General features: G+C 40.3%; 1 protein-coding gene and 1 non-coding gene across 2 annotated transcripts; both read right to left on the bottom strand.

The window, feature by feature from the left end:
• Nucleotides 1-246: 246 nt before the first annotated feature.
• On the bottom strand, nucleotides 247-19,031 carry RWDD4 (RWD domain containing 4). Its single transcript, XM_050792547.1, has 7 exons — nucleotides 18,742-19,031; nucleotides 15,720-15,800; nucleotides 11,062-11,171; nucleotides 10,828-10,975; nucleotides 9,352-9,469; nucleotides 6,448-6,497; nucleotides 247-2,059 (listed from the first exon to the last, which is right to left on the bottom strand). The coding sequence occupies exons 1-7, from the start codon at nucleotides 18,763-18,765 to the stop codon at nucleotides 2,027-2,029; spliced, it is 564 nt and encodes a 187-aa protein (XP_050648504.1). The 5' UTR covers nucleotides 18,766-19,031; the 3' UTR covers nucleotides 247-2,026.
• Nucleotides 13,418-13,523, bottom strand: LOC126955824 (U6 spliceosomal RNA). Its single transcript, XR_007726115.1, has one exon. It is a non-coding gene; the product is annotated as a U6 spliceosomal RNA (small nuclear RNA).
• Nucleotides 19,032-19,046: the final 15 nt, after the last annotated feature.

The following is a 19,046-nucleotide window of genomic DNA, read 5'->3' as shown; positions in this document are numbered from 1 at the left end:
AATGGCGGGTGAACCCGGGAGGCGGAGCTTGCAGTGAGCCGAGATCGCACCACTGCACTCCAGCCTGGGCGATATTGTGAGACTCTGTCTCAAAAAAAAAAAAAAAAAAAAAAAAAAATTCTTTTAATCCAACATTTTGAATAGTTTCTAGTAGGAGGGTACATCTTGTACCATAAGGCCATGCAGATTTATAAAATCAACAATTCTCTCTGAAGTGATATGAAATAAAATGTGAAGAAAAATCACTGTGTATAATTCAGACTTTATTGCTTATTAATTATGTCACTCCACAACATTTTAAGTAAACAGACATTGCGAAAATATACTGGGAGTGTTAAACAGATGACGGCAATATTGATGAGGCTGTTCAAGTGTTTTACATAAGGTAATAAGAGGCACCACCATCACCATCACTCCTAGAAATTTGTACATTTCATATAAAAAGAGTAAAAATAGTTCATTGGCATGTAACTAGCATCATTCTCTGTAATCTATGAGCCATAATAAGCCTGAACAGTTTCAGTCTCCTCAGAGCAAAACAAAGTATTTTATTCCACCAGCAGATGTTTCTTCCAAAACAAAAAACAAACCAATACAACGACAAATACTACCCACACACAACCCTGAAACATAAGTTGCCATATTCCAGTGGTCCTGAATTTTAACACGTTTTACTCTACATTAATTCAAGAAATAAAATGTGAAACAGCTTTTGAAAATGAGATTAACTCCTTTGCTGTCATTATACTTACTCTATAATTCAAACTATTTAGCTGAAGTCAGTTAACGAGTGAAAACTGCAGACACAGCTCAAACTACTCTTAACTTCTTTAAACGTTTATTGTTCTATCAAAACTCAGCCCCAAGCTGCACAGGTGTAACTTGAGGCACTAACAATCTCCCTACCAGACATAACAGTTTTATGTGTTCTTAAAGCTGGGCGCATATACAAAATCACTGTACAAACACATAAACATCAGAAACCTTTCCTGGTACAAGTAGACAATAGTTTCCTCTACTATTATTATTTTTAAATCAAGCATGTGTAATGATTCAGCATATAAAAGACTCCCATGTACATGATTAAAAAGATGCTCAGGTTGAGAAATACATTTGAATACTTGAAAAGACACTCCAAAAAAGAAACAAGACTTGAAATGTGGTTTTATGTTGAACCATTTAGGAGACCTCAGTTACCAACAACTAAAAGCACACAACAGCAGATAAATAGGATTTTATTAAAATCAATGTCTCCAACAATACAAAAATTAAACATTAAGGCATCTTTTACTCCCATCCTGGTATATGCAAGAGAAATGTTTTAAAGAAGGGCCAGTATTTCTTACTGAAATGCTTTCTAGTGTATTTGGCAGGTTTGTTTTTATATTCTCCTATTCCGCATATCACTCAAAGCACTCAGGATCAAACATCTTGAACCAAATCAAGAGAAAAGTATAAAGGGAAGCAGTTGACCTTTCAAAAATTAAAAGAAACTACAGAAAGTATCATGTATAAAGTTCAAATACCAGCATTTAAATTTCTCTGAAGCAATTTACAGTTCAGTAATTAAGCAAAAGAAGAGATGAAGATTTTAAGATGAGAAGCCTATTAATATGGATTGCACTATGGAGTAACTGTTCACTGAGTACTCTGCTCCACTGGGATGACAGTTTGAAAAGGGCTTCATCCTCCTTTAAGAAAATAGCACATCCACCAGGATAAGATCATATAAATTAACACTGATTCTTATTCCCCATGCCTGTCCATTTACAAAGCTCAAGAGGCTTCATAAAGTATACTAAACATTAACATTTTCACCTTTTATTAAGGCAAGTTTGTGAAAATAATTTAATACAACCAGATCTCTTCATGAACTTTCAACTTACAACCTTTTTAATGTAAGAAACATACAAAAAATTGTTTTATAAAAAGCCACCTCAATACCAGAAAATAGTAATGAAAGATTTTGAACCCAGTTTTACTTTTAAAAGAATGCTCTTTCCTTGTCTCAAATTCCAAGTGCTACTCACTCATCATCCTTAGAGCCAGTTTTGCTTAACTATAAAAAAAGAGAAAATATAGTCAACAAGTTTAAGCGATGTTTTCTGAGCTTCATTATTTCCATGGAGTATCAAAATTAAACTATAGGCAACAAGGTTCAAGTAACTTAAATCACCTGTAGCTTTTATCACATGTAGCTACTTTTCAACTTCAAGCTCAGCTACTTCAAACAGGTTTCAAAATGTAACCTCGACAAAAATCTAAACAGAAAGAGGTGGTGGGTGGGTGGGTGAGTGAGACACTCTTGAAGCTTTCTAGGAAGTAAACTGGAACCAAGAATATACAAATAGAAGCACCATCTATAAAATGAATGACATTCTTCAAGTTCTTGTTTTCTATCACACATTCTTTTTAAAATTTTCTAAAAATAATTTTAAATTGTGATCAAATTTAAAAAATACGTAATATAAGATTTACCATCTTAACCAGACAATAAATTCTTATGGTTTTGAAAATATAAAAGTCTTATTTTTGCATTGCAATTTTTTTTCTAAGAAAAATCTTTGGCAGGGGTTGGCAAATTTGGGGTAAGGGGGGCAGATAAAATACAAAGACGATTCTGATCAGACTAGTGCTCCGACTACTGAGAAAGGCCACTGCACCTGACAAGAACGCTAGCGAGTGTAGGAAGTTGTGAAAAGCAGAAACTACTAACGGTGCTGGTTCTCAAATATTTCGGCCTGAGGACCTCTTCCCATTCTCAAAATTTTAAAACTTTTTGTAGAGAGGGAGTCTCACCAAGTTTCCCAGATGGTCTTGAACTCCTGGGCTCAAGCAATCCTCCTGCTTAGGCCACCCAAAGTGCTGGGATTACAGGCGTGAGCCACCACGCCCCACCCCAAATCTCTTTATTATCAAGCTCAGTGGAAGACAGCTGGCTTCTCACAAATATGCTTCAACAGTAAATCAGGTATAATGGAAGACAGCTAACAACAACACAGTAGAAGTACTAAGAACCTGGGTTAATATGCACATCCTCAACCTACTAATTGAGAAAATTCTGGTAAACACAAGAAAATACAAGCATACGTTCTCTTAGTGCTTTAACAGTATTAGTGATGGCATCATCAAATGTCATGTAGCCTCTGGAAAACGCCAGAGAAGTTTCATAAGAAAATGGGTTAAGGCCAGGCGTGGTGGCTCACACCTGTAATCCCAGCACTTTGGGAGGCTGAGATGGGCGGATCACTTGAGGTCAGGAGTTTGAGACCAGCCTGGCCAATATGGTGAAACCCCCATCTCTACTAAAAATACAAAAATTAGCCGGGTATGGTGGTGCATGCACATAGTCCCAGGCTGAGGTAGAAGAATCGCTTGAACCTGGGAGGTGGAGGTTGCAGTGAGCTGAAACTGCGCCACTGAACTCCAGCTTGGGTGACAGAGCAAGACTCCATCTCAAAAAAAAGGGTTAAAGGGCACACATCATCTTAGTATTATGATGCAAATAGTTTTGACCTTGCCTACCCTCCGAGACAGTCCCTCAGGGACATCCCAGGGGTCTAAAGCCCACAGTTGGAAACTACTGGCTTAGCATAATAGATTCAGAGACCAAATTATGTCTAAGTGGTAACCTCCTTAAAAATACCTTCTTTCGGGCTGGGCGTGGTGGCTCATGCCTGTAACCCCAGCACTTTGGGAGGCCGAGGCGAGTGGATCACCTGAGGTCAGGAGTTCCAAGATCAGCCTGGCCAACATGGTGAAACCCCATCTCTACTAAAAAATACCAAAATTAGCTGGGCGTGGTGGCAAGCACCTGTAATTCCAGCTACTTGGGAGGCTGAGGCAGGAGAATCACTTGAACCCGGGAGGTAGAGGTTGCAGTGAGCTGAGACTGCGCCACTGCACTACAGTCTGGGTAACAAGTGCGAAACTCTGTCTCAAAAACAAACAAACAAGAAAAACAACAAAAAACTTCTTTCATCTCCCAAGATTACTGGATAATTTGAATTTTACTCTTTGTAACAAATTGGAGTTCTATTTATATTAACAGGGACTCTTAAAAATAAAAACTTCCGGAGCTAGGGAAGGAGGAGCACTATCAACACCTTTAGATCAGATTCTTTTTCTTCTCACTTTCGGCTTAGAGCCACACTGAGAGAGGCAACATTTTCACTAAGAAAATTACTCATTCTGGAGCACAGTATATTTGGAGGAAAGAATGAATTTAGCTGGTTAGGCTTTACGTTGGTACACGTAGGACACATGAGTATCCATCGAGCATCAGTGAAGAAGGGCCTGGGAAAATGAGAGAATGCCAGAGGCTTCACTCATACAGCTGTCTTATATAGGGGAGGAAGAAATACTGCGTTTCTTCCAATTGTAAGTTAGGGCCCCACTCCCAGGAAATAATTTTGTGCTAGCTACTGGGAGCACTAAGATTATTTTAAAGTTTCAATAGAAAATGCATTCCATGGAACAAACAGCTGGCTTTCACATGAAGTTTAAGAAGATGGCCAGGGCTGGGCACCGTGGCTCATACCTGTAATACTAACACTTTGGGAGGCAGAGGTGAGGGGGATCGCTTGAGGCCACGAGTTTGAGACCACCCTGGTCTACATGGCGAAAGCCCATCTCTATTAAAAACACAAAAATTAGCCAGGTGTGGTGGTGCATGCCTGTAGTCCCAGCTACTTGGGAGGCTGTGGCACGAAAATTGCTTGAACCCAGGAGCAGAGGGTGCAGTAAGCTGAGATTATGCCATTGCACTGCAGCCTGGGTGACAGAGCGAGACTCAGCTTCCAAAAAAAAAAAAGCCAGGAGCAGTGGCTCATGCCAGTAAACCCAGCACTTTGGGAGGCCAAGGTGGGAGGATCACTTGAGCCCAGGAATTCAGAACCAGCAGCCTGGGCAAGAAAGTGAGACCCTGTCTCTAGTAAAAATAAAAAAGTTGAATGCAGCGGTACATGTCTGTGGCCCCCGCTACATGTGACGCTGAGGTGAGAGGATCGCCTAATCTGGGGAGGTCAAGGCTGGACTGAGCCGTGTTCACGCCACTACACTGTAGCTTGGGCAACAGAACCAGACCTTGTCTTCAAAAACAAAACAATAACAAAAAGCCCAAAACAAAAAACAAAAAGGTTTAAGAACACACTGCTTGTAAATTACCTGTATTTGTGGGTCCTCACTAAAATCCTAGTCTTTAACTAACCTTGCATCACATTAAACACTTCTCACAGTATTTGTGGCACTAAATGGAATGCAAAATTTATTTCATTAAGTCCTACAAAGAGAATTAATTTACTGTGTTAAAAATTAGTTTAACGTATTTGAAACTACAGCTAATACAAGAAAAATTTGAGACATGTAGGCAGATAAATTCAAAATGAAAGCAAACAATTTTAAACAAAAACAGAAAATTGTTCTTGATATGATGAACAACTATGTTTAAGATCTGTCCTTAAAAAAACCCGCAAAAACTGGGGCCAGGTGTGGTGGCTGACGCCTGTAATCCCAGCACTCTGTGAGGCCGAGGTAGGAGGATCACCTGAGCCCAGGAGGTCGAGACCAGCCTGGGCAATATATCTATCTCTGCAAATAATAAAAAAAAATTAGCCAGGCATGGTGGCACATGCCTTTGATCCCAGCTAGTCAGGAGGCTGAGGCTCACTTAAGCCTGGGAGGTCAAGGCTGCAGTGAGCTGTGATCATGCCACCAGCTAGCCCGGGTGATAGGGCAAGATCCTGTCTCAAAAACAAAAAACAAAAACTTAAAAGTAATTTCTACTAAGAAAGCAAAACATTCTTTTCCATATCTGGTTTTCTTCAGTTTCCATATATTGTTGATAACTTGGAGTCATATTTAAGAATCTGCATTATTTTTTCTTTTCTTTTTTTTTGAGATGGAGTCTCACTCTGTCGCCCAGGCTGGAGTGCAGTGGCACGATCTCAGCTTACTGCAACCTCCATCTCCTGGGTTCAAGCAAATTCTCGTGCCTCAGCCTCCTGAGTAGTTGGGACTACAGTCGTGTGCCACCATGCCCAGCTAATTTTTGTAGGGTTTCACCATGTTGGCAAGGCTAGTCTCGAACTCCTGACCTCAGGTGATCCAACCACCTTGACCTCCCAAAGTGCTGGGATTACAGGTGTGAGCCACTGTGCCCTAAGCATCTGCATTCTTAAGATGTACTTACATAGTCATACTATATTGTAGTTGTAACTTCTGCAAATTTTCCATTATTAAAAAAAAAAAAAGATCTAAAATTGAGAGTGTAAGGAAGAGAAGAATGTAAAAGGTATTTCAAAAATACTTACATGCTGAATGTAAAAAAGAAACAGACATCCCAGTAAATTTCAAAGGTTGTGAAGGGGAAAACAAAAAATAAGAATTTCATTATTTGCTGGTAATAATCATAACAAGTTTAAAGACTAGAATATAAATGTTATATACCTTCACAACATCAACCCAGTTCCAGCCTCGAGGAAGTTCTCCTTTGTGATCTAGAAGATAAAAAATAGTAATTTTATTTCTAAGACCAACCAGTTAGCTTTAAACTAATATTCTAAATAATATATAATAATATAAGATTTTATATACTATTGCACACAAATAGGTTAAAAATTTAAATGACATATGACTAAGTTGGAAAAAGAGTTTATCATTATGAATCGATACTGTTCTCCTGGGAATACCTGCAAAATATTTTAGGTATACTCCGTTTTTACATTTATGGTATTGCTATCCAAGACAAAACCTGATATCAAGGAAAAAATATGGAGATGGGTTGGTAATGCCAGGAAGAGCAGTTAATCCATTTATTAGTTTCATGCATCTGCATGAAGCTACTGCTTTATATAAGGCCACTGTTTATTTAAGTAAGAAGTTGTATTGTTCTGTTTAATAAATCAGTGTTTCACGCCCAGAAGCTTGGCTTAAGACAGGAGGACTCACAAATATATGCTGGGCTTGGCTTCAAGACTAAGAGGAGGGCTGGCTAACTTATGTATTAGTTGCTATGCTCTGATAAAAGATTCATTATTTAATCTAACATTCTTTAAAAAGGGCTTTAATCTGTTGGGATTGCTTGGAAACTAGCTTATAATTCATAGTTTACAAAGTGCTTTTATTCTTTTAACAGAATATTCAAATTTAAAGAATAGTTTAACAAATACTATCTAAAAATTCTTCAATTTAAAATGGCTTGATTTCCTTCATGCTTGATGTATTAACACACATGTCTCAACTTTATGAAACCTTCAAAATTGACACTCAAAACAAGTACATTATATGAATTTTCCAGCTAGGGAAAAATAAATTAACCCATGATACTTATAGGAGAGAAGCAATATTACTGGAGCTCAATTTTAGATGCTATTCGTTCTTTTCTCTTTCACGCCAAGAAGAATTGTATCCCACTGGTTACTGGTTATAGGGGGGCACATCACCAGTTTTGGTTAACTAAAACTTAGCCACAGTGCCGTGGTTGTCCCATTAAAATTTTATTTAGAATGAAAGCTCCAAGTCACAAACTCCTATACTGTCATTATAAGAAGGCAATGGCTTTAGGTGGGCATCATCAAAGAGATGAAGGTAGGGAGATATTAACGAAACAGAGTGATCACAGGTCATCATGTATGAAGGCAATAGTACCTCACTGACATACACGCTACAACATTCAAAGAGAGATAAACCAAACTCTAGACAACAGACTGTAATGGCTAACAACTTACTGCTTCAGTTGTTTTTATACTTTAATGCTGCTCTGACATTAGGTAGAATGAATTCCTACTTTTTTTTATTTTACAAACCATTACCATTTCAAAAACGTATTTTGGGGACAAACACAGAGTTGCTATTTACCATAGACAAACATTAAACAGAACATAAACCACAGAAAACCTCCCATTCCATTACAAAAGAAAGGGCATTTAAAAGGCCCTCACCAGGCCGGACGCAGTGGCTGAAGCCTGTAATCCCAGCACTTTGGGAGGCCGAGGCGGGCAGATCACGAGGTCAGGAGACTGAGATCAGCCTAGCCAATATGGTGAAACCCCATCTCTACAAAAAATACAAAAATTAGCCAGGTGTGGTGGCACATGCCTGTAGTCTCAGCTACTTGGGAGGCTGAGGCAGGACAACTGCCTGAACCCAGGAGGCGGCAGTTGCAGTGAGCCGAGATCCGGCCACTGCACTCCAGCCTGGGTGATAGAGTGAGACTCTGTCTCAAAAAAAAAAAAAAAGGCCCTCACCACAATAAAAGGGTCTGTTCTTCTCAAGAGAAACTTTTAACCTCACATAGTAGCACACACATAGATACAAATGACAATGTCCTCATTTGCCCGGTGAAAAGGTTTACAGACTATTATCAATTTGCAAGTTTTCAGGTTAAATAAAGAAAAGCAATCAAATATTATTGTTGGTATGGCCTGGAGTTTATAATCTTCTTCTAAAGAATTCTTGTTTAGAACATATGAGAATTCTATTCTCAAATATTATGGTTGTATAAATAAGTTAACTACAGGCAAAAATGTTAAATTATTTATCACACTAACACCTAATGGTATACCAGTATTCATTTCAAATGAAAGCTGTATTTCAAAAAATTTTTGATAACACACAGCTAATAAAGAGGTAAACAAAATCCCAAACATGTAGGTAGGACATGTTTTTGTAGACTATTTGAATGTTCCTCAACCTCTAGACTCATTTATACTTTGCCACTCAGTTACCTTTTTTTTCAAATGGCGACCTCTTGTGATGAAGTAGTAGTAATTTTTTCTTTTTTTTTTTTTGAGACAGTTTTGCTGTTGTTGCCCAGCCTAAAGTGCAGTGGCACGATCTCGGCTTGCTGCAACGGCTGCCTCCTGGGTTCAAGCGATCCTTCTGCCTCAGCCTCCCAAAATATTTTCAATATACATATGTGACCCAAAAGTTCACTGGCCCAAATGCTCCAAGAAAGAGTAGAGAATTAATCTAGACATATCCACCAGATCACACTAAAAAGCAATCCATTTATCTAGGTTATAAAAGAAAAAGAACAGCTGGGTGTGGTGGCTCACACCTGTAATCCCAGCACTTTGGGAGGCAGAGGCAGGCAGATTACCTGAGGTCAGGAGTTCAAGAGCAGCCTGGCCAACATGGTGAAACCCCGTCTCTACTAAAAATACAAAAATTAGCCGGGTGTGGTGGCGTGTGCCTGTAGTCCCAGCTACTCGGGAGGCTGAGGCAGGAGAACTGCTTGAACCTGGGAGGTGGAGGTTGCAGTGAGCTGAGATCATGCCACTGCACTCCAGCCTGGGTGACAGAGCAAGACTCAGTCTAAAAAAAAAAAAAAGAAAAGAAACACATACAAACCTGTTTTGTCTGCCAGCTTACGCTTCTGGGCTTTTGAAAGTTGTTCTTTTTTGTCTTTTTTCTTACTTGATGGGGCTGTATTAGGAGTTTCAATTGAGATGCTATTGCTTATCGATGTCTAAAAAAAAGAAATAATTATCAGCCTCATACCTTACAACTTGTGTTACACTAAATACAGCTACACCCTGAAGTGGGTTGATAATTTTTACACTTATGAAATAAAAGAATCCTGTATTAGTATGATTCATTTTTAAAATCAAGTGCCCTTAACACATTATTGGTTTCACTCTTTTAAAAGTTCAGATCGAAGGACGTAATATTAGTTCAATTGTTATAACCAACATCCTGGGAAGGAAGATCTGATTATCAGCATTATGTTAAAGATCTGAGGTTGCAAAGTAGTTTTACAATTCAGTTAACTTGCTGTTATTTGGAAATTCAATTAAAACCTTTTTTTTCTTTACAGAGCTGTTTCTCAGTGTGAATATTTGACAGTTTAAACATGTCTTTAGAAAAATCACATGTGCCTACTTAGAACATCCTGGTTTCCAGAAGAAAAAATTTAAGACATTTGGGTTAATGCAGTCAGGGTATATGATAGCTAAAATTTAAAACGCTTACTAGGTCTAAGCACTGCTGCAAATGTTTTCCACATACCACACATTTGATCCTCACCACAATCTTAGGAGGTAGATACTATATAACCCCCATTTTACAGACGAGGAACTGAGCACAGAAAGATTAAGAAACTTGCCCAAAGTCACAGAGTTGGTAAGTGGTGCAGTGATGTGAACCCAGGCAGTCTGGCCCAGAGTCCATGATCTTAGCTACCACCCTCCACTGCTCCTCCAGTTGCCTCTTGGGGTTCTGTGCCCTGTTGGGAATGTGAAAGCCAAAACCACTCAAACAGAAGACAGGCCTTGCTGCCAAAAGCTTACCACTGGGTTCACAAGACAACACTAAATTACACTGAACCACTCAAAGTCTTTTAGTGCATGACATGGTGCAAAGGGGTCTCACACACAGATGTTTAAGGTCATAAAAGAAATATTTCCTAAAACTATTCTAGAAATAATAATAAAACAATTTTTTCTATTCAATAAAGTTTCCACATGCTGCAACTTCTGCAAATTGAACCGTGGCAAGACTACTTACAACAAAACAAGCCTCATGGAGAAAGCAATTTCATACTTATTTTAGCACTGCATAACAGATCCCTTAGCTGTCTAAGCTTTATGAAGATATTAAACAAATACTGGTCTTTGATAAAGGATAAAAATCTAGATAATATAATATCATTTTTTAGGTTAAATAGAAAAATTCTGAAATTCATTGTTCTTATTTAACTCAGGGGTAACTCTCACTTTAACAAAGTCTTCTTCCAATTCTGAATAGATATTAACTAGTGCAAATGTATTACTAACAGCAAAACCAAAACAACAAAAGAATCTGGCAAAAAAATAATCACACACTCACTGCGGAATTAACGGGATTGTGATTCTCCATGAACTGCTCTTTATTGTCTTTGGCATATTCAAACAATGTATAGGTCATCGCGGTTCCCAGGTTAGCTTCCACTGCTTCCTGCAGCTTGGCTAATATACTCTGCTTTACAGCAGACGATCTACAAAGCACAGCAAAAATACCTTGCTGAGAGAAAAGTGTAATAGAGCGTGAAATGAAAAGCAGTAAAAACAAGACACTACTCACATGGTGTTGTTAAAAAAAGCGTTCATAGATAGAATTGGAGGTGTTTGGGGATATGTTTCTGTCCAGGAAATCTCTATTAAGAAGGCTTTGGGATCGCCATTTTCACCTATCTGAAGAGAAGGGGAAATCTTAGGCTTGTAAAAAGTGATACAAAGACAGAAAACTAAATTATAATCTTCAAAATGGTGAATTCTTTCCAATACTCACGCTCAGATCAGAAATGTAATATTTTGAAAAGTCCAGGGATACAGGCTAGGACTGAGCAGGGGTGCAGGGAGTCACAGGACAGTCTGATTTTAATTTAGTCCTAGCATGCCTTTATACGTTCCGTTTATGCCCATGTCCTGTCCCTAACCAGCCTATCAGCTTTTCCAGTACCACGCCTACATCTCAGGGATTTTTTAGTGTTTTCACCAGTTTTCTGAGGATGAAAGTAAGACATCAACTTATCCGTGGGATACAGAAAGAGAAGGGGCAAAAGTAATTCACAAACTCGACACACCTCATCTTTGTTTTAAGTTATCCAACTGCTAAATCCCAAGAGGCACAATCCCAAGAGGTAAGAAAACGAAATTTAAAACTGAGAGAAAGAAGGAAAAGGCAAAGGATAAGGGAAAGGAATGCCTTCAGCTGATAATAATTTCTGAATAAAGACGCCCTTCTTTTGCTCTGCCAACTTTTTATTTAAACATTTTTAATCTTAAAGAAAAATTGAAATAGTATAATGAACACTCACTGACATTGATCCCATTCACCAAATACTTTTTGCCCCATTTACTTTATCCGTCCCCCTTTCCACCATAGCATCAACCCCTACTCTCCCAATGTGATTTTTTCCCCCTTTGGTTTTTGCTGAAACATTTAACAGTAATGAAATTTCCTCAATATTTGAGTAAAGTATCTTAAGAAAAGGACAATCTTCTTCATAACCACAAGATCATTATTACACCCCAGAAATTCAACATTGGCACAAAAATACTACCTAATGCATAAACTCTATTAAAAACTACCCAATCATATCTAAAGTGTCCTTTAATAGGCATCATCCCAATCCACAAATCCATAATCCATTGAGGGATCATGGATTGCACTGGGTTGCTATGCCTCTTTATTCTGCTTTAATTTAGAACGGTCTCCAGCCTTCTCCCCTGCCTTTTTTTTTTTTTTTTGAGACAGGGTCTCACTCAATTGCCCAGGCTGGGGTGCAGTGGCACAATCACAGTGGTTGCAGTGAGCTGAGACTATGCCACTGCACTCCAGCCCAGGCGACAGAGCAAGAGTCTGTGGCAAAAGTAAAAAAAATAAAATAAAAAAAGAAATCTGCTGGGTATGGCGGCTCATGCCGGTAGTCTTAGCACTTTGGGAGGCCAAGGTGGGCAGATCACCTGAGCTCAAGAGATCTAGACCATCCTGGCCAACACAGTGAAATCCCGTCTCTACTGAAAATACAAAAATTAGCCAGGCGTGGTGGCGCATGCCTGTAGTCCCAGCTATTCGGGAGGCTGAGGCAGGAGAATCGCTTGAACCCAGGAGGCGGAGGTTGCAGTGAGCTGAGATCGCACCACTGCACTACAGCCTGGCAACAGAGCAAGACTCCATCTCAAACAACAACAACAACAACAACAACTTCCCACCTCAGTCACTCAAGTAGCTGGTGTGTGCCCCATGCCAGACAAATTTTAAAAAACTTTCGGTAGAGATAAGGTCTCCCTATGTTGCCCAGGCTGGTCTCGAACTCCTGAGCTCAAGTGATCTTCCTGCCTCAGCCTCCCAAAGTGCTGGGATTATAGGCATGAGCCACTGTGCCTGGCTTCCCCTGCCTTTTAAACCAAAAATAATACAGGCTAGTTTTCTTATATAATGTCCCCAGATCTGAACTCATTCAAATTAAACATTTGTGGTAAGAAAGCTATAGAGGTGATGTGGCATCTTCCCACAGCATCATATAAGGAGGTACACAAGATCGTCCAGAATCATCATTGGTGACACTAAGATTGATCACATGGTTAAGGTGATCTTCTCCAGATCTCTTCAACGTAAACCTTTTCATTTTGTAATTAAGGAATAATCTCGCTGGGTGAGGTGGCTCATGTCTGTAATCCCAGCTCTTTGGGAAGCTGAGGTGGGAGGATTACTTGAGGCCAGGAGTTAGAGACCAGCCTGGGCAACATAGCAGGACCCTGTCTCTATTAAAAAAAAAAATCATCGTCATCTGTGGGGCAGCTCTACAAAACAAGGTATGAATACCTTGTTTCTCAACAACCTTTCACCCAAAGGCTTTAGCCTTCATTAACAGTCCTTAACGGTAACTGAATCAACTATTATACTGGTGGTTGCAAAATGGTGATTTTCTAGTCAAACTATGGAATGATACATGAATCAACATTCTCATCCTTGCACAGGGCTATGCTAATCTCCTCTGTATTGTTATTAAAATAAATGTAGGGATCTACTGATAGACCTGGATAAGGATTATCTGCATAATAGATGTCATTGGTTTATGTTTATGTTTTAAACATAGATGATAAAAAGTGATAAAAGTTACCTGCTTCATGCAATCACTACATCCTTTCTCATGGTGCATTTAGGAATAAATTATCACATGCCTCACACTGTGCTGGGTACTGAAGATACAAAGATAGAGACCAGGCCATTCCTATCTTCAAGACAGATATTTATATAACTTACAAAACTGCAATATGAATAATAACTCAAAAGTAACAAAACAAAGTATGAAGAAATGGGGAATGGCTAATTCTGATCCAAAGTCAGAGCTGACACAGGAGACATGGCCCAAATATTAATGTGTCGCAGAGGAGGCCTGAGCTAGGCCTTAAAGGAGAGGCAGGGGGATAATGGACCTGAGGTGAGGGAAAGATTAAACAATGTGTGCAAAAGCACAGTACTAGAAAAAAATATATGGGGGAAAATCTAACAACCCATTATGTCTAAGGCATGTGAGTGGTGGGAAAAGTTTGGAGAGACAGAAACAAACAAAGATTTGGAGTGTCATGTGAAAAAATTTAGTCCTCATTTTATAGGCAAGAGGAGCCCATGGAGAAACATTTTTGAACAAGAGAATGGGATGACTACTTGAATGTTTCAGAGAGCCAGCTAGTACCGTTGGAGGACTAATGGTGGAGTATAAGGGGGAAGCTAAAGAAAGTACTAAATCAGGGAAGTCAACTAGGAGGCTACCAGACTATTCTGTGCAAGAACTGAGTGGTGTGACTTAGGACACAGGCAGAACTTTACCGCTGACCCTTTGACTATCAACACGCTGTCTCCTAATCTCATGTCTCATTCCTCCTAAATCCATCCTATGGGTCACATCAGTGTCCGTCTTATAGTACATATAAATGTCCTACAGCATTCTGTAGTGTGCTCCAAATCACTGCCATGGTGAATGAGACATTTAGGAAAGTACAGGGAAATTCTCAACCTCCCATTTGCTAAGGAGAGAGTAGCAACCGGATTCAAATAGAAGGGCCTAGGACTTAGCTCCACTGTTAATTTTGGACATTTGAGGTTCCTGGTCATTATATACTTGGAGATGGTGTAAGGACTGTTAAGCTTGAAAGGGAATTGAGAACAGAAACTTATTTTCTGTGACGGCCATCCATCCATCCTGCATAAGGATCATTTCTCATAGTTTAAACTGTGACAGTGTTAATAATAACTGTAAACCTTTTCCAAAAAACTTTCCCATTCCACTACTTATAATCATTTGCTTTTTTTGCGTCCCGCTCTGTCGCCCAGACTGGAGTACAGTGGCACAATCTCTGCTCACTGGAACCTCCCCCTCCCGGGTTCAAGCGATTCTCCTGCCTCGGCCTCCCAAGTAGCTGGGATTACAGGCGTGCACCATCATGCCTGGCTAATTTTTGTGTTTTTAGTAGATACAGGGTTTCACCATGCTGGTCAGCTCGTCTTGAACTCCTGACCTCAGGTGATCCTCCTGCCTCAGCCTCTCAAAGTTCTCGGATTAAAGGTGTGGGCCACTGTGCCCCACCTACTTATAATCATTTGAATAAAAGGTTTATATGACTTATTGATGAAAAAAAATACTGTTACTATTTTTTTTTTTTTTTGAGACAGGAGTCTCGCTCTGTCGCAGTGGTGTGATCTCGGCTCATTGCAAGCTCTGCCTCCCAGGTTCACGCTATTCTCCTGCCTCAGCCTCCCGAGTAGCTGGGACTATAGGCACGGGTCACCACGCCCGGCTGATTTTTTGTATTTTTAGTGGAGATGGGGTTTCACCATGTTGACCAGGCTGGTCTTGATCTCCTGACCTCGTGATCCACCCACCTCGGCCTCCCAAAGTGCTGGGATTACAGGCGTGAGCCACCGTGCCCAGCCCTACTGTTACTATTTTATGTTAAAGATAAGATCACATAATTTTTAAGGTTTTTTCCATTTCTAACAGCTTATGATTCTGGTACAATAAAAACAAGTTTATCCTGGTTTTTTAAAAGTTTCTGAATTAAGTTTTCAAACGTTAAAAATGACTGATGTTTGGGTGATATTTCCATTTAAATGCTATAGAAAATACAGACATAATAAATTTAAACAAGTTTAAAAAACAAAATAAGCATTTTTAGCCACTTTTAGACTTTTCTAGCAAAGTTCTAAGTGCTCTTACTCATGCCATGTCTTACCCTATATTGAAAAGAAACTGGACTTAATTCCCGGAAACTTTCATCTCCTTCGTAAATAGAGCGTAATGCTTCTAGTTCCATCTGAAATAAAGAACTGAATGAGTTTTGTTCAGTGGCATAAATGAATTAGAAATAGAGGGTCTTTACTTTCTCATTCAAGCCCACTCAACTATGTAAAGCTTGACCAACTTACATAACCTTAGATACTTACCACATAGGTGCATGCAGCAACACATGACAATATTACTACCAATGATACTTTCAAACTCTGTGTCAGGCAGTGCTAAGCACTGTACAATGTATTATCGCACAGACTTCTCAAATCAACCCTGTCGAGAGGCTCCTACTATTTTCTCCTTCCTACGGAGGCAAGGAAGTCTAAAGCCACTCCAGAGCAAGTGCTCTTAGCACTCTGCTGAAGAGGACCCTGGGTGCAAAGAGCATTAAACCTGAAGACAAGAACTATGAAAAACAATACTTTCCCATTATTGACATACATTTATTTTATATGTAATCCTTCCCACAGTGATACAAAGCTTTAAAAAACACCTAAGGGCAAGAAAAATAACTTTAAGAAAAATGCTGACAAGTATCTACCCAAGACGAGACAGGACTGTCAGAGAAAATGTAACTAGTAATCCTTGCTTGGACATAGTTCTTAGAACATTTTGGTATTACAACTGAGAAGTTCATCACTGTGATCACTGATGAATACCCGAGAAAATAAGTAAAGAAAGATTGCACTTGGGTACATGTTTGAGTTTTTCAAAAAGATGCAAGTCATGAATTCTACAAACTAAAGATGGTGAAAGTGGGCTTGATCTACAGTCAAAATTTTAGAAAAGAAATTATTGAACGGGCGTGGTGGTTCACGCCTGTAATCCCAACACTTTCGGAGGCCGAGGCGGGCGGATCACCTGAGGTCAGGAATTCGAGGTCAGCCTGGCCAACGTGGTGAAACCCCATCTCTACTAAAAATACAAAAATTAGCTGGGCATGGTGATGGGCACCTATAGTCCCAGCTACTCAGGAGGCTGAGGCAGGAGAATCGCTTGAACCCGGGAGGTGGAGGTTGCAGTGAGCCGAGATCAGGCCACTGCACTCCAACCTGGGCTGCAGAGCGAGACTCCGTCTCAAAAACAGCAACAACAACAACAAAAAGAAATTACTGAAGAAATAGTGTGTGAGGAACCGGGAGATGAAGGAGTAGTCCCTGAGACCTAGCAAGCATATGAAAAACAAGATATACCCTTCTTAGAAAGGGAAACTTGATTGGCACAAAGAAGAAAGGCATAAAACACCCACTATACAGATTTCAGCCAGGCTCCATAGGTTTCTCTTGCTACCGTTACAGAAAAAAAAAAAAAAAACACAGAAATTCAAGCTGGATTAAAGAATAACTAAGATTAGATTGGAACAAAAACCTTACTCAAGATACAGTACTACTCCTGCCCCTAATCCTTTCCCATATTTTAATTAATGACTTGGACAGGTACAAAAATAGAAGGCAAGTTTATTAAATTTGTGGATGACAATTTGTTGGGATAGTGAATAATGCTGATAGCAGAATAAGAACCCAAAAAGTCTTTGAAAAGCAAGCTAATGATGAAATTTAGCAGGGTAAGTAGAACTTGTATTAATACTTAGATACCTAAATATAGAAGTTGAAGATGAAAGACAAATTGCTTTGTAAAAAGCACTTAAAAGATTTTAGTTGACAGTAAATTTAACTAGACAAAACAGCATGATGCCACAATTTTGAAACAGGACATTTAAAAAATTAAAATCTGTCCACAGACATGTGATTCCAGGAGAGTGAAGAAATTAACAAAGAATGGATATATGAAGACAAGCTAAAAGGAACCACTTCATCTGAGAAGAGGTCTGAGAAACTGGGCAGGAAACTATCTTCAAAGATCAGAACATCGAACATCTGAAAGAAGAATGAAATTTTCCTGTCAAACTGGAGATTCCTGGGCCCACCACAGAAATTCTGATTCAGTAGGTCTGGGGTGGAGTGCAGGCATCTGTTTTCTAGCAACCATCTAAATGGTTCTAAGGTAGGGGACTCTGGTCAAACTCTGAGAAATATTACACTGTATGTTCTTTGCTTTGCAGGGAGACAAAGCTATTAATGCATTCACTTAGAAATTTACCTGGCAAGAATATTGTAGAAGAGATTCAGATACCAGCTAGCTAGCTTGTTGAACTTTGGGTTCTTTAAAGGTTACCTTCCAATCCAGAGATTCTATTACATTTATCAGGTAAAAGTAGTAAGTTTCAAGCATTATACTTTAAATTAACAGTGAACTTATCTACCACCCAGTAAAACCTGGTTTCTAGTCCCGATTCTACCACATACTTACCGTGCAGCCCTGCGGCTATCATCTACCTACCTATCAAAGTTAGAAGGTTCCCCTACAGATGGCCTGTGGCACCCACCCCCAACTCTAATATTGCATGATTCAATGTCAAAATGGCATCTCACCAGGAAATATCTGAGCATAAACTGTAAGTTCAGGTGGTACATGAATGCTCAAAACACACGGGTAAAAGATTTCCCCAAACAATATGGACAGAAGCACCATTAACGTCATTTTCTTCCATGAGAAATGTAACTAACTTAATTAGCCCTCTACTAGCCAAGAGATTTAAAAAGGTGACCAGACTAAAATTTAAAGGTGATCAGCCTAACTCAGTAAACAGGCACTGAACACATGGGATTCAAGCAGAGCCAAGAGCACTGGATCGTGCACCAAGGACGCTCATCCCTGTTATCAAGGAAACTAGGGGAGACTCTAGGATTTGCAAACATGAAAAATGAGGGGGGAAGAGAGGCAGAGGCGGACTCCTGCCCATTCACGCGCGCTTGGGTGGGACCCCGGTGAACTCGGGGCACCCCGGCCGGCTCCGAGGGCGCAGGGCACGTGCCGGGCAGCCCGTCCGGGCACCAGGTCTCACCGGTGCCCGGGGCTGCGCGCCGCGCCCGCGCTGGGAGAGGGCCCTGAGCCGGGTGGCTCACCTCCTGGTCCTCGTTGGCACTCATCGCGCCGGTCGCGGGGCGCCTCCTGAGCGGACGGCTTTCCCAACAACGAAGAGACAGCGGGGGCAGCGGCCCACAGGCCGGGCGTCCCCCTTTGGCGCCTCGGTTGTGGCGGCGGCAGTCTTCGCACTGGCAGACGCCAATCGCGTGCGCCCCGGGCCTCGGCAGCGCCCAGCCGCCGGCGGTGGGCTGTGGGCTCGGGGCAGGAGCCGCGGCTGGTGGGGCCTGGGAAGTGCAGCGTCTTCCTGACGCTCGGAGGAGCGGCGTAAAGTTCCGGGACAGCG

Source organism: Macaca thibetana, chromosome 5 (assembly GCF_024542745.1).
Source record: "Macaca thibetana thibetana isolate TM-01 chromosome 5, ASM2454274v1, whole genome shotgun sequence".
Classification (NCBI taxonomy): domain Eukaryota; kingdom Metazoa; phylum Chordata; class Mammalia; order Primates; family Cercopithecidae; genus Macaca; species Macaca thibetana.
This window is presented reverse-complemented; position numbering and strand designations above follow the sequence as displayed.

Excerpts from the sequence above, each read along its gene's own strand:
- RWDD4 (XM_050792547.1), bottom strand. The coding sequence starts at position 18,765 with ATGAGTGCCAACGAGGACCAGGAG. Across the intron at positions 9,470-10,827 it reads ACAATCCCGTTAATTCCGCA|ACATCGATAAGCAATAGCAT; the intron begins GTGAGTGTGTGA and ends TCTTTTTTTTAG. Across the intron at positions 2,060-6,447 it reads ACTGGGTTGATGTTGTGAAG|TTAAGCAAAACTGGCTCTAA; the intron begins GTATATAACATT and ends CTTTTTTTATAG.